This window comes from Harpia harpyja, chromosome 20 (assembly GCF_026419915.1).
Source record: "Harpia harpyja isolate bHarHar1 chromosome 20, bHarHar1 primary haplotype, whole genome shotgun sequence".
Taxonomy (NCBI): Eukaryota; Metazoa; Chordata; class Aves; order Accipitriformes; family Accipitridae; genus Harpia; species Harpia harpyja.
In genome coordinates this window covers 18,932,741-18,951,588 of record NC_068959.1, presented here as the reverse complement: position 1 = coordinate 18,951,588, position 18,848 = coordinate 18,932,741, and the positions used below count along the sequence as shown (strand labels likewise).

The window sequence follows — 18,848 nt, the reverse complement described above, 5'->3', positions numbered from 1 at the left end:
ATCCTTGCTGAGCATCAGTTTGACTACTGAAATGGCCTTAGGACCACTGTGTGCACCCCACTGAGGCCAGAGTTAACATCTTTTGTTACAGCAGGGCTATATAGGGAGACAATGATGTGTGAGGTGTATTAAAGTGGTGAAGTCCATCAGTGAGAGAGAAAATTGTATGTAGGAGCAAATAAAGCAGGAGTCCATACTATCTAGCTTTTAAGAGTTTCTGAAGTAAGATGTTCCCCCTGCCCAAGCCAACAGCTGTTTAAGAATATTCTCATAAGGTATATGAAAAAGCCCCTCCTTCCCCTACTACCTTCTGTCCCTCCCTTCCTTCTTGAAGTTACCAAAATCAGCAGTAAATAAGAACAGACGCTTTTCAAGACAACATGCTGTTTGCTAGGCTGGGTCAATAAAAAACATTTCTCTGCACAAAGGTTTAACTTAGAACAAGTCCTGAGCAACTTCAAAGCAGCAAAGTTGTAACAAAAGCTGCATCTAATGAAAGCAAGCCTTGAGAGTGGCAGTCTACTATAACATACAATGAAATTCCTTTTGTTAACATTAATATTTGGCGGCCGGTGTAGAACACATTAGGGCATTTTAGTTGGGTTTTAAAGAAAGAAATTGATACAGAAAGAAGGTAATGATTTTTTTAATAGAGGATCTCTCTGGGGGTTAGTGTTCATATCACAAACATTCACTTTATTACATTTTATGGAATGGACTTTAAATGCCAGTATATACAAGCCAACATTTCATTATTGGAGTTTGTGTTTATTCACTTGCCATTGCCAGTCTGTTCCCCTTTGTCTTCTTGTGCTGCTCTTTGTAAAAGCTATGATTTATGAATATGTGGTTTAGAGCCTTCACAATATAGTGTGGTGAAGTGGTTCGATAAAAAGTTATTAAAGTAAAAAATCTATAGTTTCACATGCTTTGCCCACCCCTTCTATAGGAAACCCCAGTAAGAGACTCTTACACTAAGCAAACACTGTGTGCGTGAGACTGTAATATAAGCTATGTGCTGAGAGGCCTCACTCAGCCAAAACTCCTGCTGAATGGTAGCCACTGCAAGCCATTACAGTTTTGCCTACATAACTGCAGGATTACACCCTCAAAGTTATGAAAGTTGTCTAGACCAAAAGGGGGGGGGGGGGGAATCTGCCATAAAACTTTCATTTTAAAATCAGGAAATAAAGACTTCCAGTAGCCTTAAGCTACATAGTACCAAATGGCATTTGGTTCTCAAACTTAGGTGTATGCGTGCCACATACTTAATTTATTTTTAAAACAAAGCTCTCGGTCCTGCTGATTGCAGGATAAACAAAGCTGACTGGCAGTTTCCAGAGCCCACTTAGAATCTGAATTTCTGCAGGAATGTAACACCATCTCAGCCTAAAAGAGAGCGACAGGCTGATTTATATCATCGTACCTCAGCCCACACATGGGTTTTTCACCCAGCAGCACTGCTGACTTGCCACAGCTGCACAGCCACATAAAAGAGGGGTGACAAATTGGCCACTCTTGCATATGGCTGGCAGGAAACCAGAGCTGCTTATAGCAGTGAAAGCTGAAGGAGGCACTCTCCAGGATGAAAAATAATTTGTGAGGAAGATGTGGAAGGTGGTAGAATCTGTTCAACTGCAGCACAACAGGAAGAGTATAAAAGATGGGTTACAAAACAATTTTGCTGCCTATATTTTGTGTTCCCAAACCTCTGAAAAAATGCAGTTCTACAAATAAAAAGCCCTCTGTCTGTCTCAGGGATGGACAATTTGAACAAGTGAAGATTACCTCAATGAATCTGACAGGTATTAAAAACAACAAGGCATACCACTGCGACGACACCAGCAGCACTGAAATCACCGGTCTGGCACCGCATCACCCCCGGGACAAGGAAGGACCGTGCACGGGAGCTGTTCCTCTGTGCACAGCACACTGCTGCCTTTGGGTTCTCTTACATGAACAGAGGAGCTATTGAGACAGCAATCACAGTCCCTCTGTTACTGTTATCTCTGGCAAACAAAGAATAACAGCTGTAATCCTACACCCTCTTGGAGATCTAAACTAGAAGGTTCCAACCTGCTTCAGACTACCAAGATAATTTTGCTACCTGTAGTGCTCTGTGGCCTGCCACATGCAGTCCTACACACCCATCTCCAGCCAGGTGAGAGGCTGGATGCTGGAATGAAAAGCAGGTAGGAGCACAAGAGCCCAGCAGAGCCACTCAGCTGAACAAGCAGTTGTCCAGAGTCAATGTTGCTAATGCTGAAGCACCAAGGCTTTGCATCTTGCATACCTTACACACTCTTCTGCTCTGTACCACAGGAAACACAACAGAGCATTTTGTCCACGTTGGATTCACTGAGGTTAGATACCTAGATGCCCATTGGCAAGATTCCTCTCCTGCTGAAGTAGGAGAATGAAGCAACTGATTTCTACTAAAAATATAGGTAATAAGCCCAATAAAACACATTGACCACCATGAAAAACAACGGGAAAAGCAATTTGGAGTAGTGGTCTACATTGCAGGGGTTCTGAATTGTGAAATAACCAATAATCCTGTGCATTTTGTTTCTCAAGACACATTTGATTTTCTCATGAGTTTTCATGGTCAAGTCACTGCAGTTAACGTTATCGCTGGAAATCTCAACGCTTGTAAAGCTGATTTTCCGTTTATAGCTAGTGATGGAGCTGTGGAGGATGTTAGTGATGTTGACTTCCTCCATTTCTTTTGTGAGTTCATTTGCAGGCCCCTAGGAAACAAGAGTGTACAGTTAGTTTTAGGGTTTGTCTTCTGCAGAGAAGTGCTTTAATCAATAAGGAGACCATAAGGATAAAGATAAAAGAACACAACTTCTTGGGATGTGTTCATCCCAATAGTCAAACATACCTTTCAGTTGCTGCCTATTTTTAGGCGTGCCTGAAGTCCCAGAGATGCCTGTGTTTCCACCACTGTATATCTAGCGGTATTTTGAGATCTTTGAGCAAGTCTCACTCTATGTCACTGAGCAACCCAACACCCATCTCCTACAAGACACCCATCTATTCACATCTACACAGTAACTTAATGGCTGGGGAACTCAGCATCAGGGTGGGAAATCTCTTTTCCCCCGGCAGGATTTGAACCCTCAGTGACCACTGGACTATAATCATACTTGACTATTTAATTTCTCGCACTAAAGCAGAGCACTTTGAACAATTCACTCTCTCTCGCAACCCCCACAGAACATTGTGGGACTGATGTTTGGTACTGTCTTCTGGGAAGGGAGGAAGAAGGGTTCAGCTTTCCTCTGGTAGCAGAAATTACCTTCCAGATCAGTGTCCTAATCAGGGTTATTGCATAGAAGAGCAGAAAGGTGTGTTATACTGGCTTCTCTTTGGCTGCGTTTTGAAAGGAACAGAGGTACTTCATGCTCTCACATGAGCTCAGCTCAGGGCTACAGACCCGATTCTAGTGGTAGGCCTTCCTGAATATGGTCCTATGAATCTAACAACTGTCAGCTGAGCCTGCTGCTCTTTCGGCTGGTGTGCAGAAGTCTTTGTCAGAGACACAGTGGTCTACTGCTATTCATGCGTTTGCTGCACACAAAAATTTAGATTTAGTGATAATTAGGAGAAGCAATTGTTACTGTAACCATAACAGGAAGACCATTTGTTTTCTTCAGTTAATGGAGGACTAATTATTGTTGATCCAAGATAACTAGGCTTATTAAGGCAGATCAGGCTTTACCTCTTCAGGTGCTTTAGCTGCACACTTTTGCGATGAGCTGTAGTGAGCCACTGCGTATTCCACAAGGGCACCAAAGATGAAGCTGAAGCAGATGCCAAGGTAAACATCAATGGCCTTAATAAAACAGTTGGTTTTCGAAAGCGAACTTCGTGAGCCAATCATCAGAGTTGTCATGGAAAGCACCGTCGTTACTCCTTGGAAAGCAGAAAAGGAAAGACCTTCTCTTGCGGACACTTTGGAAAAGGCTTGGCCTATCCTGCACATGTTGCCACTCTATTGCTAGCCAGATAGACGTTCTTACCAAACCCAAATCATCCATCAACGGAAATGCTTTTGTAGCACTAGCTACTAGCTTTACACAGGCTCTCCCTGCCTTTGACAGCTTGGCTCTAATAGGCACTTAGCTCTTTTATTTTTCTTGCTTTCAGTAAAAAAATCCTCCCCTCCCTGCCCCCTCCAAAGCACATCACAAAGAACGTGTGCTCTGTCCTCTACTCTCTGCTGTGAATTTCCCTGGAGCCTTGGCCATACACAGCTCTGCAGGTGGGCAGGTGTGCCAACCACAATGTTATCTTCCACACTTCATACTGCTAACCCAGCTCTGCCACAAGTAAAAGCAGAACATGAGCAGACCATTTATCACTGAGCAAAGAGCTCCAGAAAACTACTGTCTACCCAGCCCTCAGAGGCTTCCCTGTCTGCTTAAATCTTCTCCCTTCCTCAGGCAGTAACTCACCAATGCACGTTCTTGCAGGCACCGAATCCAACGTGATCCAAAAAGAAACCCAGGACAACATGACGAGCAGAGTGGAGGGCACATAGGTCTCCAAAATGAAGTAAAGGACATTTCTTCTCAGCTCAAACTGCAATATCAGTCGTGGATAACTGCCTGTTCACAAAAGGAAGAAACGCGGTGAACATGAGATTCCTAAGGACACTTGGAACTGAAATTGGGACAGCCCAGCACCAGCCCTTCAGCTGATGTACATCAGCAGAGCTCCACTGAAATCATGGGAGATGCATTACTTACACAAGCTTGACTTCTTGCCTCAGAGGTCTTGCTTATCTAACATATCCCAGACGAGAGGACACATACACAAAGCATTGCTGGACAAGAGACATCTAAAACAATGCATGGCTTGCAAAGGGGCTCCTGAACTTAATCCACAGTGGAAAAAATTTATACCAGTGTCTTAACTCAGAGCAGAGAAGGGCTGATGCTTTCATCTATTCTCTCATACTCAGCAGAGCACATTTTTCCCAATAACTGCTTTGAAGGAGCATTGCCAAATTCAGGCTTATCTGATGGCTGAGAAATAAACAAAAGATTTTTCTCTCGATTGCAGCAGGCTCTGGCTCACATCCCAAAGCATCCCAGTATCTTATCATCACAGGGAATGAAACCCCCTGTATTCATTAGTAATTTGTGATCTTTGATAACTGTATCTTTCTGTGCTCAAAAAGATTCTGTCAATTTTTAAAAATCAATTTGTTGTAATACTGACATAAGCGTTCTGGGGCTGGATTGCTAGTATTTTCAGGAGATATTTCTGCTGTTTAAACAATGGTTCCCTTTGAAACATAGAAACAAAACCCATGTTGTTCGTGGGCTGTGTACGCTATAGTAAACAACAAAACATTGTTATTTTTAAAACCTGGTCATTCTAAGGAAGTTTTGCTCCCTTTCCTAGTGTCTGTCATTGGAGAGAAGAGTATTTACACTGACAGTGAAAAAGACATTGAATTCCGATGTACAAAGGAATCTTATTCCATCATGGTAGAATTGCAATTTACAAACAAAAGTATATTTTAAAAGTAAATTTTACTACCAGTTACTTTAAACATGGCGCTCTGCAGTATTTATAGTCTGCACACCTGGAAGGAAGGGAGAGAGTTTCTTCAGGTACGTGTGGAGAAAGAAAGAAGTGGAGAATTTAAAAAAAAAAAAAAAAAAAATATTGAAAATCAATCAGGTGAATATAATGTATTAAAACCCCCATCCTTTGTGGATTTCCATCTTAGAGAATATCCTGATTGCAACTAATTGGATTTCACCATCTTTCTGTCCATCTCTTTTTGTGAGATTAAGATTTGCTAAAGACTTTGGTGGTTCAGGCTTGAGTCAAAAGATACTGGCCCATAGAAGGGAAGGGAGGTGGGAGGGGAAATACCTGGGAGCTTTTCTTGCTTATGTCTTTCACTGATTTACCTGTTTCCTGCTGTGACTTTGAGACCAGGGTATAGTAACGTTCCACTGTATACTGAGAGAGCCGCAACTTTTCTATGCCATGGACAGAGTCATTTCCTCTCAACCATGTGAAGACGACATCATTTTCATCATATCCCCCTAGGAAGAACATAAAGACCCATATTACTGTGGTTTAGCCAGTAAAAGCCCAGCAATTGCCCTGCCCTGTCTCCTGAGTGGGAACAGAAACACCATCCAGGCATTGTAGGCAGGACAAAGACCCTCTTAACTGTGTCAGACTATGGGTGGACTATGCCGGCTGTTCTTTCATTGCTGTACTTTCAGCCTGCTGGTTCAGATTTCAACAGGAACACACGCCACTGAGAATGATGCAAGGCTGCCGAGAACCTATTTCAATCATTTACATGGGGTATTTCTATTTTGAAATACTTTAACGTTTACAAAGATAATATATTCCTGTCATCCAGTTTGATTACATACAGCAGGATAAAACTACTGCAATGATCAACCCTTGAATGCAGTCTCTTCAGTAATGAGAGGAGAGCAGGAGAAACACAGTGGTTAAAAAAAAAAGAGAACACAGATCCCATTGAGCCCCTTACCAGGTAGCAGAAGCACATTTCCCTGAATCGTCTATTCAAGTGCTTAAAAGTACCAGAAAAGGCATTTTCAGTTACTCAAGAGCCTGGAGCTGAGACTGCTATGTGGTTATGAACCAGGCATGCATTGTCCAGAAAACTTGCTCATAAAAGCAGCTTTTTCTACAAATCATTCCTCCTATCCCCAAAGGCATTAAGTGACTGAGGACAAATAAATGCGTCCGACATTTAGGTAACACTGAATTCCTGCCTCAAAACGGTGGGACAGATGAGATCAACAATTCCAGCAGTTACCAGTAAACTCCATATATGCCGCTGAGTAATTACTCCAGGAATGTAAATGATGGCATAACGTGACCTCAGGTTGGACTGAGGGATACCTCAGTCTGAGGGATAAAGCTTGTACTGAGTCACCAGCCTGCCATTCACTTCAAAAATTTTACTTAATTTAGGAAACAAGCCCATCAATCTCACTAATCTGATTCTTTTATTAAGTGCCCTTCTTTGAGAAAATGAGTAGGGATGCTTTGATTCTGATAATAACCTGTTTGTTCTGGTAGAAGGAATAAGATGCAGTTGCAGCTCTATTTGTATCTAATTGTGGTTTTTTATTAGACACAAATTACCAGAGCTCGAGTGTGATGAACTCTTAAATTAGGTGTCCAGGGTATGAATCCCTGCATAGAATCCTAAGCATGTGACTTTTCAAAGTTTCTAAGCAGTTCTATAAATTGTGGTTACTCAGGAAAATTTTATAATAAATGATAGATTGTTGTTAATTCATCTGGTGTACATTTAAATAGCATTATTTCTGGGCACTTATCCTAATGAAATCTCCAGTGGGCAATGTGCATGTAATTTCATTGGAATTATACAGCAACTGAGCATGATGTAGGACCCAATCACTTTTAAAACAGGTCCAAACAAGCTATGCTTTAGCAGAAGAGGCCAATCATTATTATTTCAGGAGCTATTCTTTGTAATAAAGTTAACCATGGTGAACTAATATGATTTTAATGTGAAAATAATATGTGCTTCCCTAGGTGCTTCACGCTGCAACCCCAGAATTTAAAATCTCATCTTTTCAGTATTGAGATTTTAGATGTTTCTTTTTGTGACATGAAGTGGGACATGCCTGCTTGCTTGTTGTGGAGCTTCACAGATACAGGACAGGAGTACTGCTCTTGCTGAGCTCCTGGGTAAAAGCCCTGTAGTGTCCTAAATTTTCCTGCAGTCTTTCCCAGCCAGCTTTAAAATGGATGAGCTTTTTTTTGATTGAGAACAGAACTCACTGATTATTCCTTTCCTTGAGACTTCCAAGGCTGAGACTCCTCCTGTTGACAAGGGTCCCATCATCTGCATGACTGTAACAGACGGCCCTCATGGAGAAGCACATACCACAAAGTTGGGTTTGGCCTTAGTTTCAGTTCATGAGTTTGAGACATGTTCAACTCGTATTCTAGTAAGGACCACCCTTCCCGCTGTCTTGTTACAGTGGAGGTTTGGGAGGTGCAACAGGTGGGAGATACCTACATATATGAAAAGTCGTTCCTTGCTGTACCCCATCCCATGCACTTACCCCACAAGTTAGTTTTGAAGAAGCTGTGTGTGCAAAAGGGACCGAATTTGGAAAACCAGCTGTTATTACCTCCTCCCTTCTGTGCAAAATTGAACTAGCTACACTTTAATAAAAATATTACTTATTACCACTCTTTTTGTATACATTGCACAGTGACAGGGATCCTCTAAACTGTGGATTACAACACAAGCATTTGAAGAATGATGAAGCAAAGTGGTTTTCTTTTGGACATTAGTATTTGCAGGAATAAAAGTCTACTCCAGAAAGCCACTGTGATGAATCCAAATATTCAGGAGAGAAGTAGTTACATATGAATAAACAAATTTAAAGTCAGTTTTTTCTAGAATGTTATACTTACAGCTTTCTAGCTGCAGTCTGCATGTTTGTGTGTCCATGGGATATTTTGACAGGTCCATGTTACAAGCAACAGTGGTAGTGATTCTGTAGGAAGAGAAAGAACTCCAAAAGTTGCAATAAAAGCATGTAATGAAATACCTCTGTTTTTCATAGAAAACTAGACCTCCAAGACTCTGCTCCGTCATTTAGATAATTTTGACCTATGAAATGAATGGTCTGATATAATCACAGAGAACTCTCCTTAAGAAGATATCTGCTCTGCAGCCACACTGATGAAATTGTAACTGAAGGAGGAATTTTGCTTTGCTACTGTGGGAGATTTAGTGTAGATCCACGTCTTCCAGTGCTACAGTTTGCACGTCTTAAGAAGTCACCACTTGTCACCTGAGGCATAGTAACTAACTGCACACATACTCTGGCTTGCTCTGATGTGGAGGGTAAATGAGGTTTTTTTGCAGCTTTACTTTGCAGTTAAGGTAACTGGGACAGTTACTGTGAGCTGAGAAGAGATAACACTGTGTGAACTGCTAGCACAATTAGAGTGCACATTTCTGCAGTACACGTACAAATATGCTTTCTGCTAAAAAGCAGAAATCATGGCTACACGGGACTGGATAAACAAATAAGTTTCCCACTATCTGTTAAACTTTTACTGTTATGATGTCCTCCCTCCATTCCTCCCCTGCCTCCATCTGACTTGACTTGACTTGTCTTGGGTGACACCTAAACGTGTGAGCTTTCTGAGCAGGCACTGTGCTCAGGACACAGCACATACCATGATGGGGAATCCTGATCCTTGGCTGGCATTTCCAGGTGGCCGGAACAGGGGGTAATGGATTAGAAGAGTACAGTCACAGTTGGCTTGTTGACCCCAAACTCATTACCTGTGACAGTTGGTATCTGCTCCTGTCCAGCATAATTCTAGAAATCTATTCTGAACCATCATTAACAGCAAAGCCAAAGGCTGATTTACCTTAAGGCATACAAGATAGTGCCATTAGAGAACAATCTTATGAGGCGGTTCCCCACAGTAACGTCATGCAGGAAGGACTTTTTTGACTCCACAATGTATGTGTCTGGTACCCAGAGCAATTCCACTAGACGAGCATCTAGCGTGAAGCTCTTGTTGCCGTGAAAGACCAACCGGGGGTCTGTCCAACGCTGCCGCAAATATATAGTAGCTGTGTAATCCTGGGAAACAGAGGAAAACCTGTGAGGATGCATGTCCAGAACACCTACACAGCATAGCTGTGGGTATGCCATGTGTGACAAGAGGCAGAACATACATTTATTCAATTTATCAAAGCTCACCTTCAAATGCATGCAGTAAATCTGATGGATTTTCATCATAGTTTTATTTACTGTATTACATTTCTCATATACTTACAGTCTAAGTGTTTGAGGACTAAAGATTATACTCATAGTACTTTTTTTTTTTGTATGAGCAATTATTGTAATTGGTATTTTTGTGTCCATTTTGTAGGTAAGCAAAACGATGGGAAGTGCGCACTTGAGGCCACTCAGCAAGTCATTGACATTAAAAATCAGTCATTGTCTAGAGTTAGAAAACTACACACGTACTATAAACGTGATCATGAAAGAGACATTGGCACTTTGGAGAAAAAAGGTAAGCATATCCTACCTGTTATTTCACCAAGGTCTTAAAAAAACCCCAAACAAAGGAAAAACAAAACTTCTAGTGTTTTTCTTAATAGGAGTTTTGAATCTAAGGACACTAGGATTAACTTGAGTTTAGCCTGCCAAAATCCACCTGTGGTGACTGGAGTATTTTCACAGTGCCCCATCATAAAAGAATAAGCAGTTCTGGTCAACCTGGAACAGCAGTTTTCAGCAATCAGTGTTTGAAATCCAGCTGTTATCAGAAGTGGAGGGAACCAGACTCATCAGTGGTGGGAAGATGTTCTCTGTATATTTGCAGATCGGTTGTTTTATTTTTTTCTTCTTGGGATGACCAGTCCATTTGAGCCTCAGACTGTGTCACAACTCAAAACCTCATTTCTCCTCCTTGAGAAGAAAACCTGTCTGTCTTCAATCAGCAGCAGCTCGTTCAACAGAGGCCACCCCTACTCTACACAGAGGTCTCCTATGCGGAGAAAAGGTAAGGGAGAGGAAATACCACACAGGATTGACTTTTTTCCCATTTCCAAGGGGCCTGATTTCCAGGAGGTGCTGAGTTTTTGACCAGTAGGACCTTTGGAGCCATCTCTATCGTCTTACAAGCCCACATTACCATGGCATCTACATAGTCTCTAGCCATAAGTGAGCCCTGTTCTCATCACACCTCTGAAAGTGGTCAACAGACACAGAAAAGCAAAGCAGCTTGAATATGACAGTTTCTGTGCTGAACACACAGGGATATACGACAAGTCTCTCAGGCAGATCCTACTCTTATCTCTTATAAAATAAAAATGCTTTCACTTACCATGTCACTCTCGGATATACTAGAAATACTTGCAATGTCCAGACTCATTGCAATTTGAACAGGTTCTCCTGTGGAGAGAAAGAAAAGCTTAAGCAGAGAGAAGGGAAGAGCGAAAGGCACAATAAAACTGCTCAGGATGCTGTGCCGCATGGACACTGCTCACAGCGTCCCATGCCATCTGTAAAACCGCAGAAGCCCAAAGGGTTAGACACAATTTCAGAGCATTAGACTCACAAATGACATCATGATCCAAAACAAAGTTGTCACTGTTAGGGAGCTGGAGCTCTGTATTTGGTGATGGTAGCAGAGACCAAATATCCACCAGCACTAGCTATAAAGATCAGCAGTTTAGATAAACAGCATTTCAGTGGCATTTGCCGATGGGCAGGCAGCCAGGGCCAGTTTGTCCCTTGTCACCCAGTCCACAACACCGGCACAGTGGCAAGAACAGTAAACTTTGTACAAAGCATTTCTTGCACACAGCTCTTGGAGGACTCTCCACAAGCAGGTAGCGATTGGCATCCCTGTTTCTCGGGGAGGGAACACTAAGAGGCCGAGAAATTCAGTGATTCCTAAGACCATGCACTGGGTTAAAAACCTGAAGTGCAACAGCCTTTGCCTCTTTTTAGTTATTATATTAGCATTGTATTTACAAGCAAATTTTCAGCAGTGAAGTCCTGAACCTCGGTAATCCCCCCTTTTCTAACACTAACTCTTAAAATCCACCGCAAGAGGGCAGCTCCTCCCCAGGAAATGTCAGCGCTGGGGCCGGAGAGAGGCTCACCAGGTCCTGCCTCGGAGTCAACAGCTGGCTCTGAAGAGGGGAGTTGTTACACGAGCAGAAAGACACAGACTTCTCTCAGGGTGTGCCTGGTTTGTCTAATCCCCAGTATGAATTTGGGGGTTCTGAGTAGGGCTGGTCGCTTTCCAAGACAGCCCTCTCTGCCTAGGTGACAACACAGCAATGCCTTTCCTCATGGGGGTGGCTGAAACTCCTTTTCATCATCTGAATTACATTGAGGAAAGTCCAAGGAACACAATTTCTAAATCTCCTTCCAGGTGGTTTTGGTTTTTTGTTGTTTGTTTGTTTTAAACTGTTCCAAAATCCAAAATATATTTCATTTGCAAAAGATGTGTATTTTTTTTAAAGTAGCTGTCGTTCGTGTCCTCCATCTTGGTTTTAGATATTCAGACACTTGAAGCCCAACTCAAATTAATGACCAGAGGGTAGATCTGTGAGGACTCAGGGCCTCTGGAGGAGGTCAAACCAGCGTCCTGACCATTTTTGTTTAACATTTATGGCTCTGGTAGGTGTAGGCTGGTATAGATGCAGTTAATCTCCGTTACATAATTCAGAAGTATCTGTTCACTGATGTGACAGTATCTAGAGGAGCTTTTCTATTCCTGCATGAAATCAGACATTCTAGGCATAACAAGCTGGTAAATTCTGTATTGTCCCAGAAATTCATCACCATGGTCAGAAAAAGGAAGAAGCTCAAAGCTGCCAGTAACATGTCAGTCTGCAGGAGCTACAACGGGAAACATCCAAGTCCTGGTGAAAGCTGATGGGGATTTTTTCTGTTGAGCATAGTTTCATTAATGGGTTCTGGCAGAAAAGCAAAATTAATAAAAATAAAAATTTTCACAGCTGTTCTTTTTTAAACTTTCATTGATATTTTCCAGGTGCTGAATGTCATTCTGAGAAACCCTTTCCTCTGAGTGGTTACAGCACTCACCTGGAAGGGTGGGAGACCTGACACCCAAATTGGACAATAGCCTCAGGTAAGTCCCTAAATACCTGACTGTCCTTCAGGTGCCCTCTGCTCCCTAGAGTTTCATAAGGGTTTAAAGCAGTTTTACTTTGTGTCTCAGTGTGAAGTGAAAGCATGTGTCAAAAGTCAATATTTCTGGCAAGGAGAAGAGCTTTATTCCTCTATAGATGTAATCTACTAAATAGATATACACGAACAAAAATGAAGCAGAAAATCACAGGTGTCAGACTGTGTAGTTAGAGCAGAATTTAGTTACTGTCAGGTCTTTCACAGAGGTACTGAAGTTTATAAATTCCCTGTTCTTAACCTCATAGATGGACATGTTCTCATGCCCCACAGTGCATGCATAATCTATTCAAGACAACAGTGGATGCACAGAAAGGAGGGCAGCCTTGGCTACTAGCTAATTTAAAAGAAACACAACCTTTTAAACTGGGACATCCTAAAGAAAGCTTAAAGCATGCTCTCCCCTCCACACAAGACTTACAGACTGTTCTTCAAACAGTCAAATGCATGGAGCCAACATACCACCAAAGTAGGGCCTGAGGTATTTGTTGTATCCCACCGTGAGGTTCTCAAATCCAGGGAGGGATGTTGTGTCGCTGCCATGCAAGTTGGATATATGACCCAGGGAGCACCTCCTAGGGACACAAATACGTACTGTTACATGTGGGCAGACACGCTGGGCACATCTGGTGCAGTTGCAGCTGTGTTTCCAGCTTGTGCTCAAACAAGAAAACAAACTGCATAAAATGCTTATTAAAAGTAAGTAGATCATTGAAATCATGAGCACTTGCTCACGTTGCTTATCTTGGCTGAATAACTGGCACCTTGAAGGGGTGGAAAAATGGCAGATTACCTCAGCTGATAGCTACAGTTTTGCACACATGGTAGCTTAAGAACATTCTTAAAACGTCCCAGACAAATCAAACAAGGTCTATATATCACAAGTCTTAACAATAACCCACAATCTCCCTCTTCCCACTCTTTCTCATACAGTCTATATAAGGAACATGCATTTCTTTTTTCCTCCTGCTTATGACAGCCTGAGACAAATCTTACTGACCAACAGGTCCTCCTCCCTAATCACTAGTCCCCTCAAGAAGCTTTCATCCTCATATGTTAGTGTCAGGCAGCATCCCTACAGCTACTGTCAGGAGCAAAACCTCCAAGTACACCAGAAGGGGAAAAGTAGAGCACTAAGCACTTCACAGACAACAACAAAGGTTTGCGGGCTGAACCACACCTAGCTGCTGTACATACAGAGGGTTCAGCTCTAATTTACAATGTCAAAATTAATGTTTTGTAGACGGACAATAAAGCTAGTGCCTGGCATTATAAGGCTGACAGAGCTGTACATCATACAGACAGCTAGAGAGACAGGGGGTTTGGACTGTAAAAAGGTAAGTTTTATGGTGCAGTGTCTCAGTGCGGTCCATGTGCTCACTTGATGAAAATGTAAATGAGCGAATCGTTAAGAGTTTGTTATTGCTTTGCGAAGGGCTGAAGGAGGTGGAAGGCAGTGCCTCTGCCTCTCCACATAGTCTCAGCACCGCTGGGCTGTACAGTAAGAAACTTAGCAATGTAGTTACTTAAAGCTCTGATAATTTTTTTTTCTTCTGTTCCCTTTAAAGTGGGGTTAATATTGGAGCTTTGCTGCAGGTCTTAGACCAAAAAGGACCTTACAGCAGAACTGAACCACTTTGTGCACAGCATAAACATAAACCATTCAAGACGTTTAGGACTTGTAGTTCCAGGGATGGTAGTAACACAGCTGGGAGCCCTGTGGGGGGCATTTCCAGCAAAAACTGCAAACTATTCTGGTCCTGAACAGGAAATAAGGGATTGCACTGTTAACGTACACACTGTGTTTTAGGGACCTATGCAAGTTGCAAGTTACTCTCTTCTATGCCGCATCCCTTCCTGCACCTAGTTTTCTTTGGATGGGCTGGATAATTGGAAGCATAGTTTCCTTTTGACCCACATTATTTATACAAAATATAATTCAGACATTCCCTGTAAAACAAAACAAACACTCTGCTTACCTTTGGGTTGGAAGGAGAAGACACAGACTGAAGAAACAAAAATATCTGTAGAACATCTCTGGAGATTATTTCTGTATTTGCTCTGCTTGTCTGTGAAGCAGAAAAGAAAGGCAAAGTTTTGTGGTTTAAGAAAAACTATTTTAAGGGAAGGGGACAGGGAAAAGATATCCTGCACAGTCAGAACTACACACTGTGTGATGTTTAACATTCCCAACACAGTGGCTCCTGCCCTTTTTTCTAGCTTGTGTCATTTTTCAACACTGTGCTATCTTAACACTTTCCACATAAAAGACACTAGTGACAACTCTGGACCTGAAATCCTTGACAAGGTCACCAAATTTTAGCTACCACTTGGTTTTAGGTAGGGCTTTTCTTCTTTCAGCATGGGATGGCAATTAGCTCATGTTGAGAATGGCACCATGGGAAGAGATTTATTAAATAGAAAAATGTTTAGGTAGTTCCTAGAGACAGTCAGACTCTGAAGCCAAGTGAGGTCCTGCCCACATATAACAGATTCAGCATCCTTCAGTCCAGGGCTCCACTAATCAGCTGCACAGAAATCCTGTAGCTCTGCACTCCATTAGCTTGTACCTAGGATAAACACGTGCTATTAATAGTAACGTTGGCAAGTCACTCAGCATGCAGTACAGGATGAAATTATTCCACTTTAAATGGGTTTCGTTGACTTTTCTGGGAGTGGAACCAAATCTTGGCTTCTGGCCCGAGACTCCCACAGGCTCATGCTGGCCTTGGAGCAGGCACCACGATGGGCAACTCTTAACTGTGCACTGCTCCGCTCCGCATTTTTGCTCCTTGCCTGAAATGCTACATCAATTGCACACCTTTTCCTAAGCATATGGATGGTGCTCTGCCACACACCTAACCTGTGTTACCACAGCAAGCTGCTGCAGGATGGGGTGGTGAGTATGACACTGCCACAGCTGCCAAGGGGAGACTGTTACTCATCCGTCACTGGTTTGAGCTGGAAACAAATACTGCTTGACCTGCTCCACCACACTATTTGACGTGTACCCCGTGTGTCAGAGTTTTCCTGCAGATACTGGCAAGGCAACATCACTCTTGGATGGATACAAGTCTTCCTCTTTATTATACTGTTACAAATTGGGAATGACTATGCAAATCTTTAGTCCCCATGCCTTGGCACCAGCGAGAGCAAGACCCCCGCTTCAGATTCAGTGCCCTTCTCATCATGCACGGCAGTTAGGGCCTCAGCTTCAAATCTGGCTGTTCCATAGTAACCCAAATATCAGGAGTTTTCTGCTTGAGTTAGATTCTTCCCATGGTCACTCACCACAGCCCAGAGGACACTCTGCTTTCTCAGCTAGTTGTAGGGCTCTGGTGCTGTGCCATGGGACAGTAGGACTCCAGGCAAGGAGAACATCTATGCCCATAACAAGCCAGTAAAAACACCTGAACATTCAAGCACCACAAATGCAGGGCATCCCACTGGAGAAAGGATGTTTTTCAAAACTAAATATGCTCTAATACCTGTCCAACACCTGAATTCCTAACAAGACTTTGCACTTCTAGCCCTTTCTCTGAACATGGTGTTCAGATGTTTCCAGATGTTAGAGTGCTCCTCACTATAATATGACCATGCAGGGGTAGAGAGAGAATCATTTACCCACTCACAGCAATGTTAGACCACAATTTTGATGGGAAAGAAAGAGGATTCATCCAGGTAATTTAAAGAAGAACTCTTAGGAAGAAAGGATAATTTTACAAATTAGCATTTAGTTAAAGTGTGAGAATTCATGAACTTCAGCTGAGGAACCCCTCATGAGCATCCTTCATGACCATCTGTTTTGCACAGGAGCTGTGGTTGCTAGCATTTTGCTGCATCAGAGTAAGTTTCTAAACAGCTTTATTCTATCCGATCCTAGTTACTAAGACCTTATTTTGAAAAAAGCAAGCCAAATTCTATTTATTTTGATGACTGACTAATGGATGGAGACCTCTTATGTAGTAAAAAGCCTTCTTGGGACCCTGTTATGTCTTCAGTTAACAGAAGTGAAACATGCACTGCAACGTGTGCTACTGCTATCTGGCAAAAACAGTTGAAACAAACTAACTCAGATAAATTTATAGCTGCTGCTGCAACAGACCTGAGTGAACTACACAGTCTCAATTTATCTACGACTCTGCTAATTCTTTGCAAAACAAGAAAAATCTTGTTTTCCTCCTTCAGAGTATGGCTGCAAAGATAAATACATCAAAGACTGCGAGGCAGCGAAAGGGGGATCTGTAAGCACCTAAGAGAGCTAGAAACTAGGCATACCAGAGTACTCATGGGCAAGAACAGGGTGACACCAGTGCCCAGAGCTGAATATAACCAAAGCATTTCTTTACTATTCAGGTTATCAGTTAATACAATTGCAATTCTGTTTTTATAGTGCAGGAGCTTTCATCAGAGCACGTCATTAGTACAGTATACTAGGAAGAAATTATTATAAGATTGTGTATTTATTTTTCTCTATCCAGTAAAGGATTTCCATTTACTCTAACAGGAAAAAAAAAATACAGTAAAAATACCTTAAACACTGTTTAATCTAGACATTTTTCTATGGTCAGTGAAAGCATGGCACAGGCAACACCAGAACAGCAGTAGTCATAAAGGCAGGACTAGTACAACAGGTGGAGAGATTGCTTCCAATGCCAAAGTTATATAAAAATCATTCTTTATATGTAGACTCAGAGATAATGAAAACCTTGAGAATATAATAGCTCACTCACACAGCTCTGTTCTCTCCCTATTGGCTGTGAAAATTATATAATGATGCAAGAATTATAGTAAAATAGAACCAGCTAGAGTCCTCTGTGGAAGCCTGTGTCTGCTTCCAGAGAATTTCATGAAATAATGCTTCTTTACACCAACCAACAACAGCAGTATGCATCTCCCACTACAGCTCAGTCTATGCTTCCTTAATTCTGCTTTATTCCTCTATCTTTGAAGGGGTGGTAAGAGTGAAAACACAAAAGGAGGAGAAATCCCTGGCAGCTTCAATAATTCTGTTTATAGGGAACAGGGTGTGAGGTAATAGAGATGTACACACTGTCACCTGATGGGGCCTGAAATGGTACCCAGGCTCCTTTGCACCACTGCCAGCATAACCCATAGTGACAGGCTCCTCCATCTCGAGCAGTAATGAACTGTGAGGGGAGCCAGCAGGAACCTCTGCAGTCCTGCATTACCTCCCACTTCCCATCTGAAAGCACTGTCTGTGTCTCACTACACAGAGCAGAAGATTAGCATATTCTCCAATTTTCTACTGGCTTATGACATCCCAATACCAGGCAATAGGAGCATTTATGAGAATCTAAAAAGCCACCCAGAAAACCTAACACATATGACCAGTTTACTAAGCTTAAAGTAATAATTTACAAGGTCAAATTTTACTAGAGCCAAATTGCTGTGACTGCAGAACATTCAACATAGGCACACGTACATGTTGGAATAAAACCTGGCTAGGGAAGACAGAGAAAACAAAATAAATGCTGAAATAAAAACAGATTGCATTTAATTTGCCCAGTTAGGTGTTGCCTCTATTTATTACACAGAGTTACGATTTTCATGATGAACTCGGGCATAATTTGTCTATTTCCTTTGCACTGCAAGTGAAACCTCTACAGGAAACACCACAGGCCACTTGTGCTGTGGGCAGGGATGGTTCACGAGCACCGCTAGGCACGAGCGGTCCAAGGACAGCCCGTGTCCCACATGCCTGGTCCTCACGCAGCCCCCGCAGCACCTGGGACACCCTCGCACCTAAAACCTCAGCCCACCTGAACCAAACACGGGTAAGACCATATCTGAAAATTTTAGGCAACCATTTTCACTGGGGTGTTTTCACAAGCGCTTTAATTCCCAGGATGAGGTTTGATGGATGTCATGTGAGGACACCTATTTTCATCTCAGACATGGAGAAGTGTAGATTGTTTGGCTTTGCCGTGGCTTGGCTCTGCTAGGGGACTAGCACAGCCCCGGCAGCAGTTCCATAACCTTTCCTCTGCCCCAGCCCAGTTGTGTTGCTCATCCAATGTCAACACAACCAGCACACCGGAATGGTGCTACAGAGAGAGGGTGGCCAGAGTTAGA

The 18,848-nt window shown here is 42.4% G+C and overlaps 1 protein-coding gene across 2 annotated transcripts in view; it reads right to left on the bottom strand.

The window, feature by feature from the left end:
* Nucleotides 1-630: 630 nt before the first annotated feature.
* GABRP (gamma-aminobutyric acid type A receptor subunit pi) overlaps nt 631-18,848 on the bottom strand; it is a 28,372-nt gene continuing 10,154 nt past the window's right edge. The window contains exons 2-10 of one of the 2 annotated variants that reach the window (XM_052772034.1): nt 14,732-14,821; nt 13,215-13,327; nt 10,915-10,982; nt 9,445-9,662; nt 8,473-8,555; nt 5,937-6,074; nt 4,464-4,616; nt 3,728-3,921; nt 631-2,750 (exon numbers count right to left, since the gene is read on the bottom strand). In XM_052772034.1, coding sequence (XP_052627994.1) covers nt 2,436-2,750; nt 3,728-3,921; nt 4,464-4,616; nt 5,937-6,074; nt 8,473-8,555; nt 9,445-9,662; nt 10,915-10,982; nt 13,215-13,327; nt 14,732-14,787 — 1,338 coding nt within the window. In that variant the 5' untranslated portion in view covers nt 14,788-14,821 and the 3' untranslated portion in view covers nt 631-2,435. Of the gene's footprint in view, nt 2,751-3,727; nt 3,922-4,463; nt 4,617-5,936; nt 6,075-8,472; nt 8,556-9,444; nt 9,663-10,914; nt 10,983-13,214; nt 13,328-14,731; nt 17,119-18,848 lie in introns of those variants that run through there. The other variant, XM_052772033.1, reaches the window with a different exon arrangement.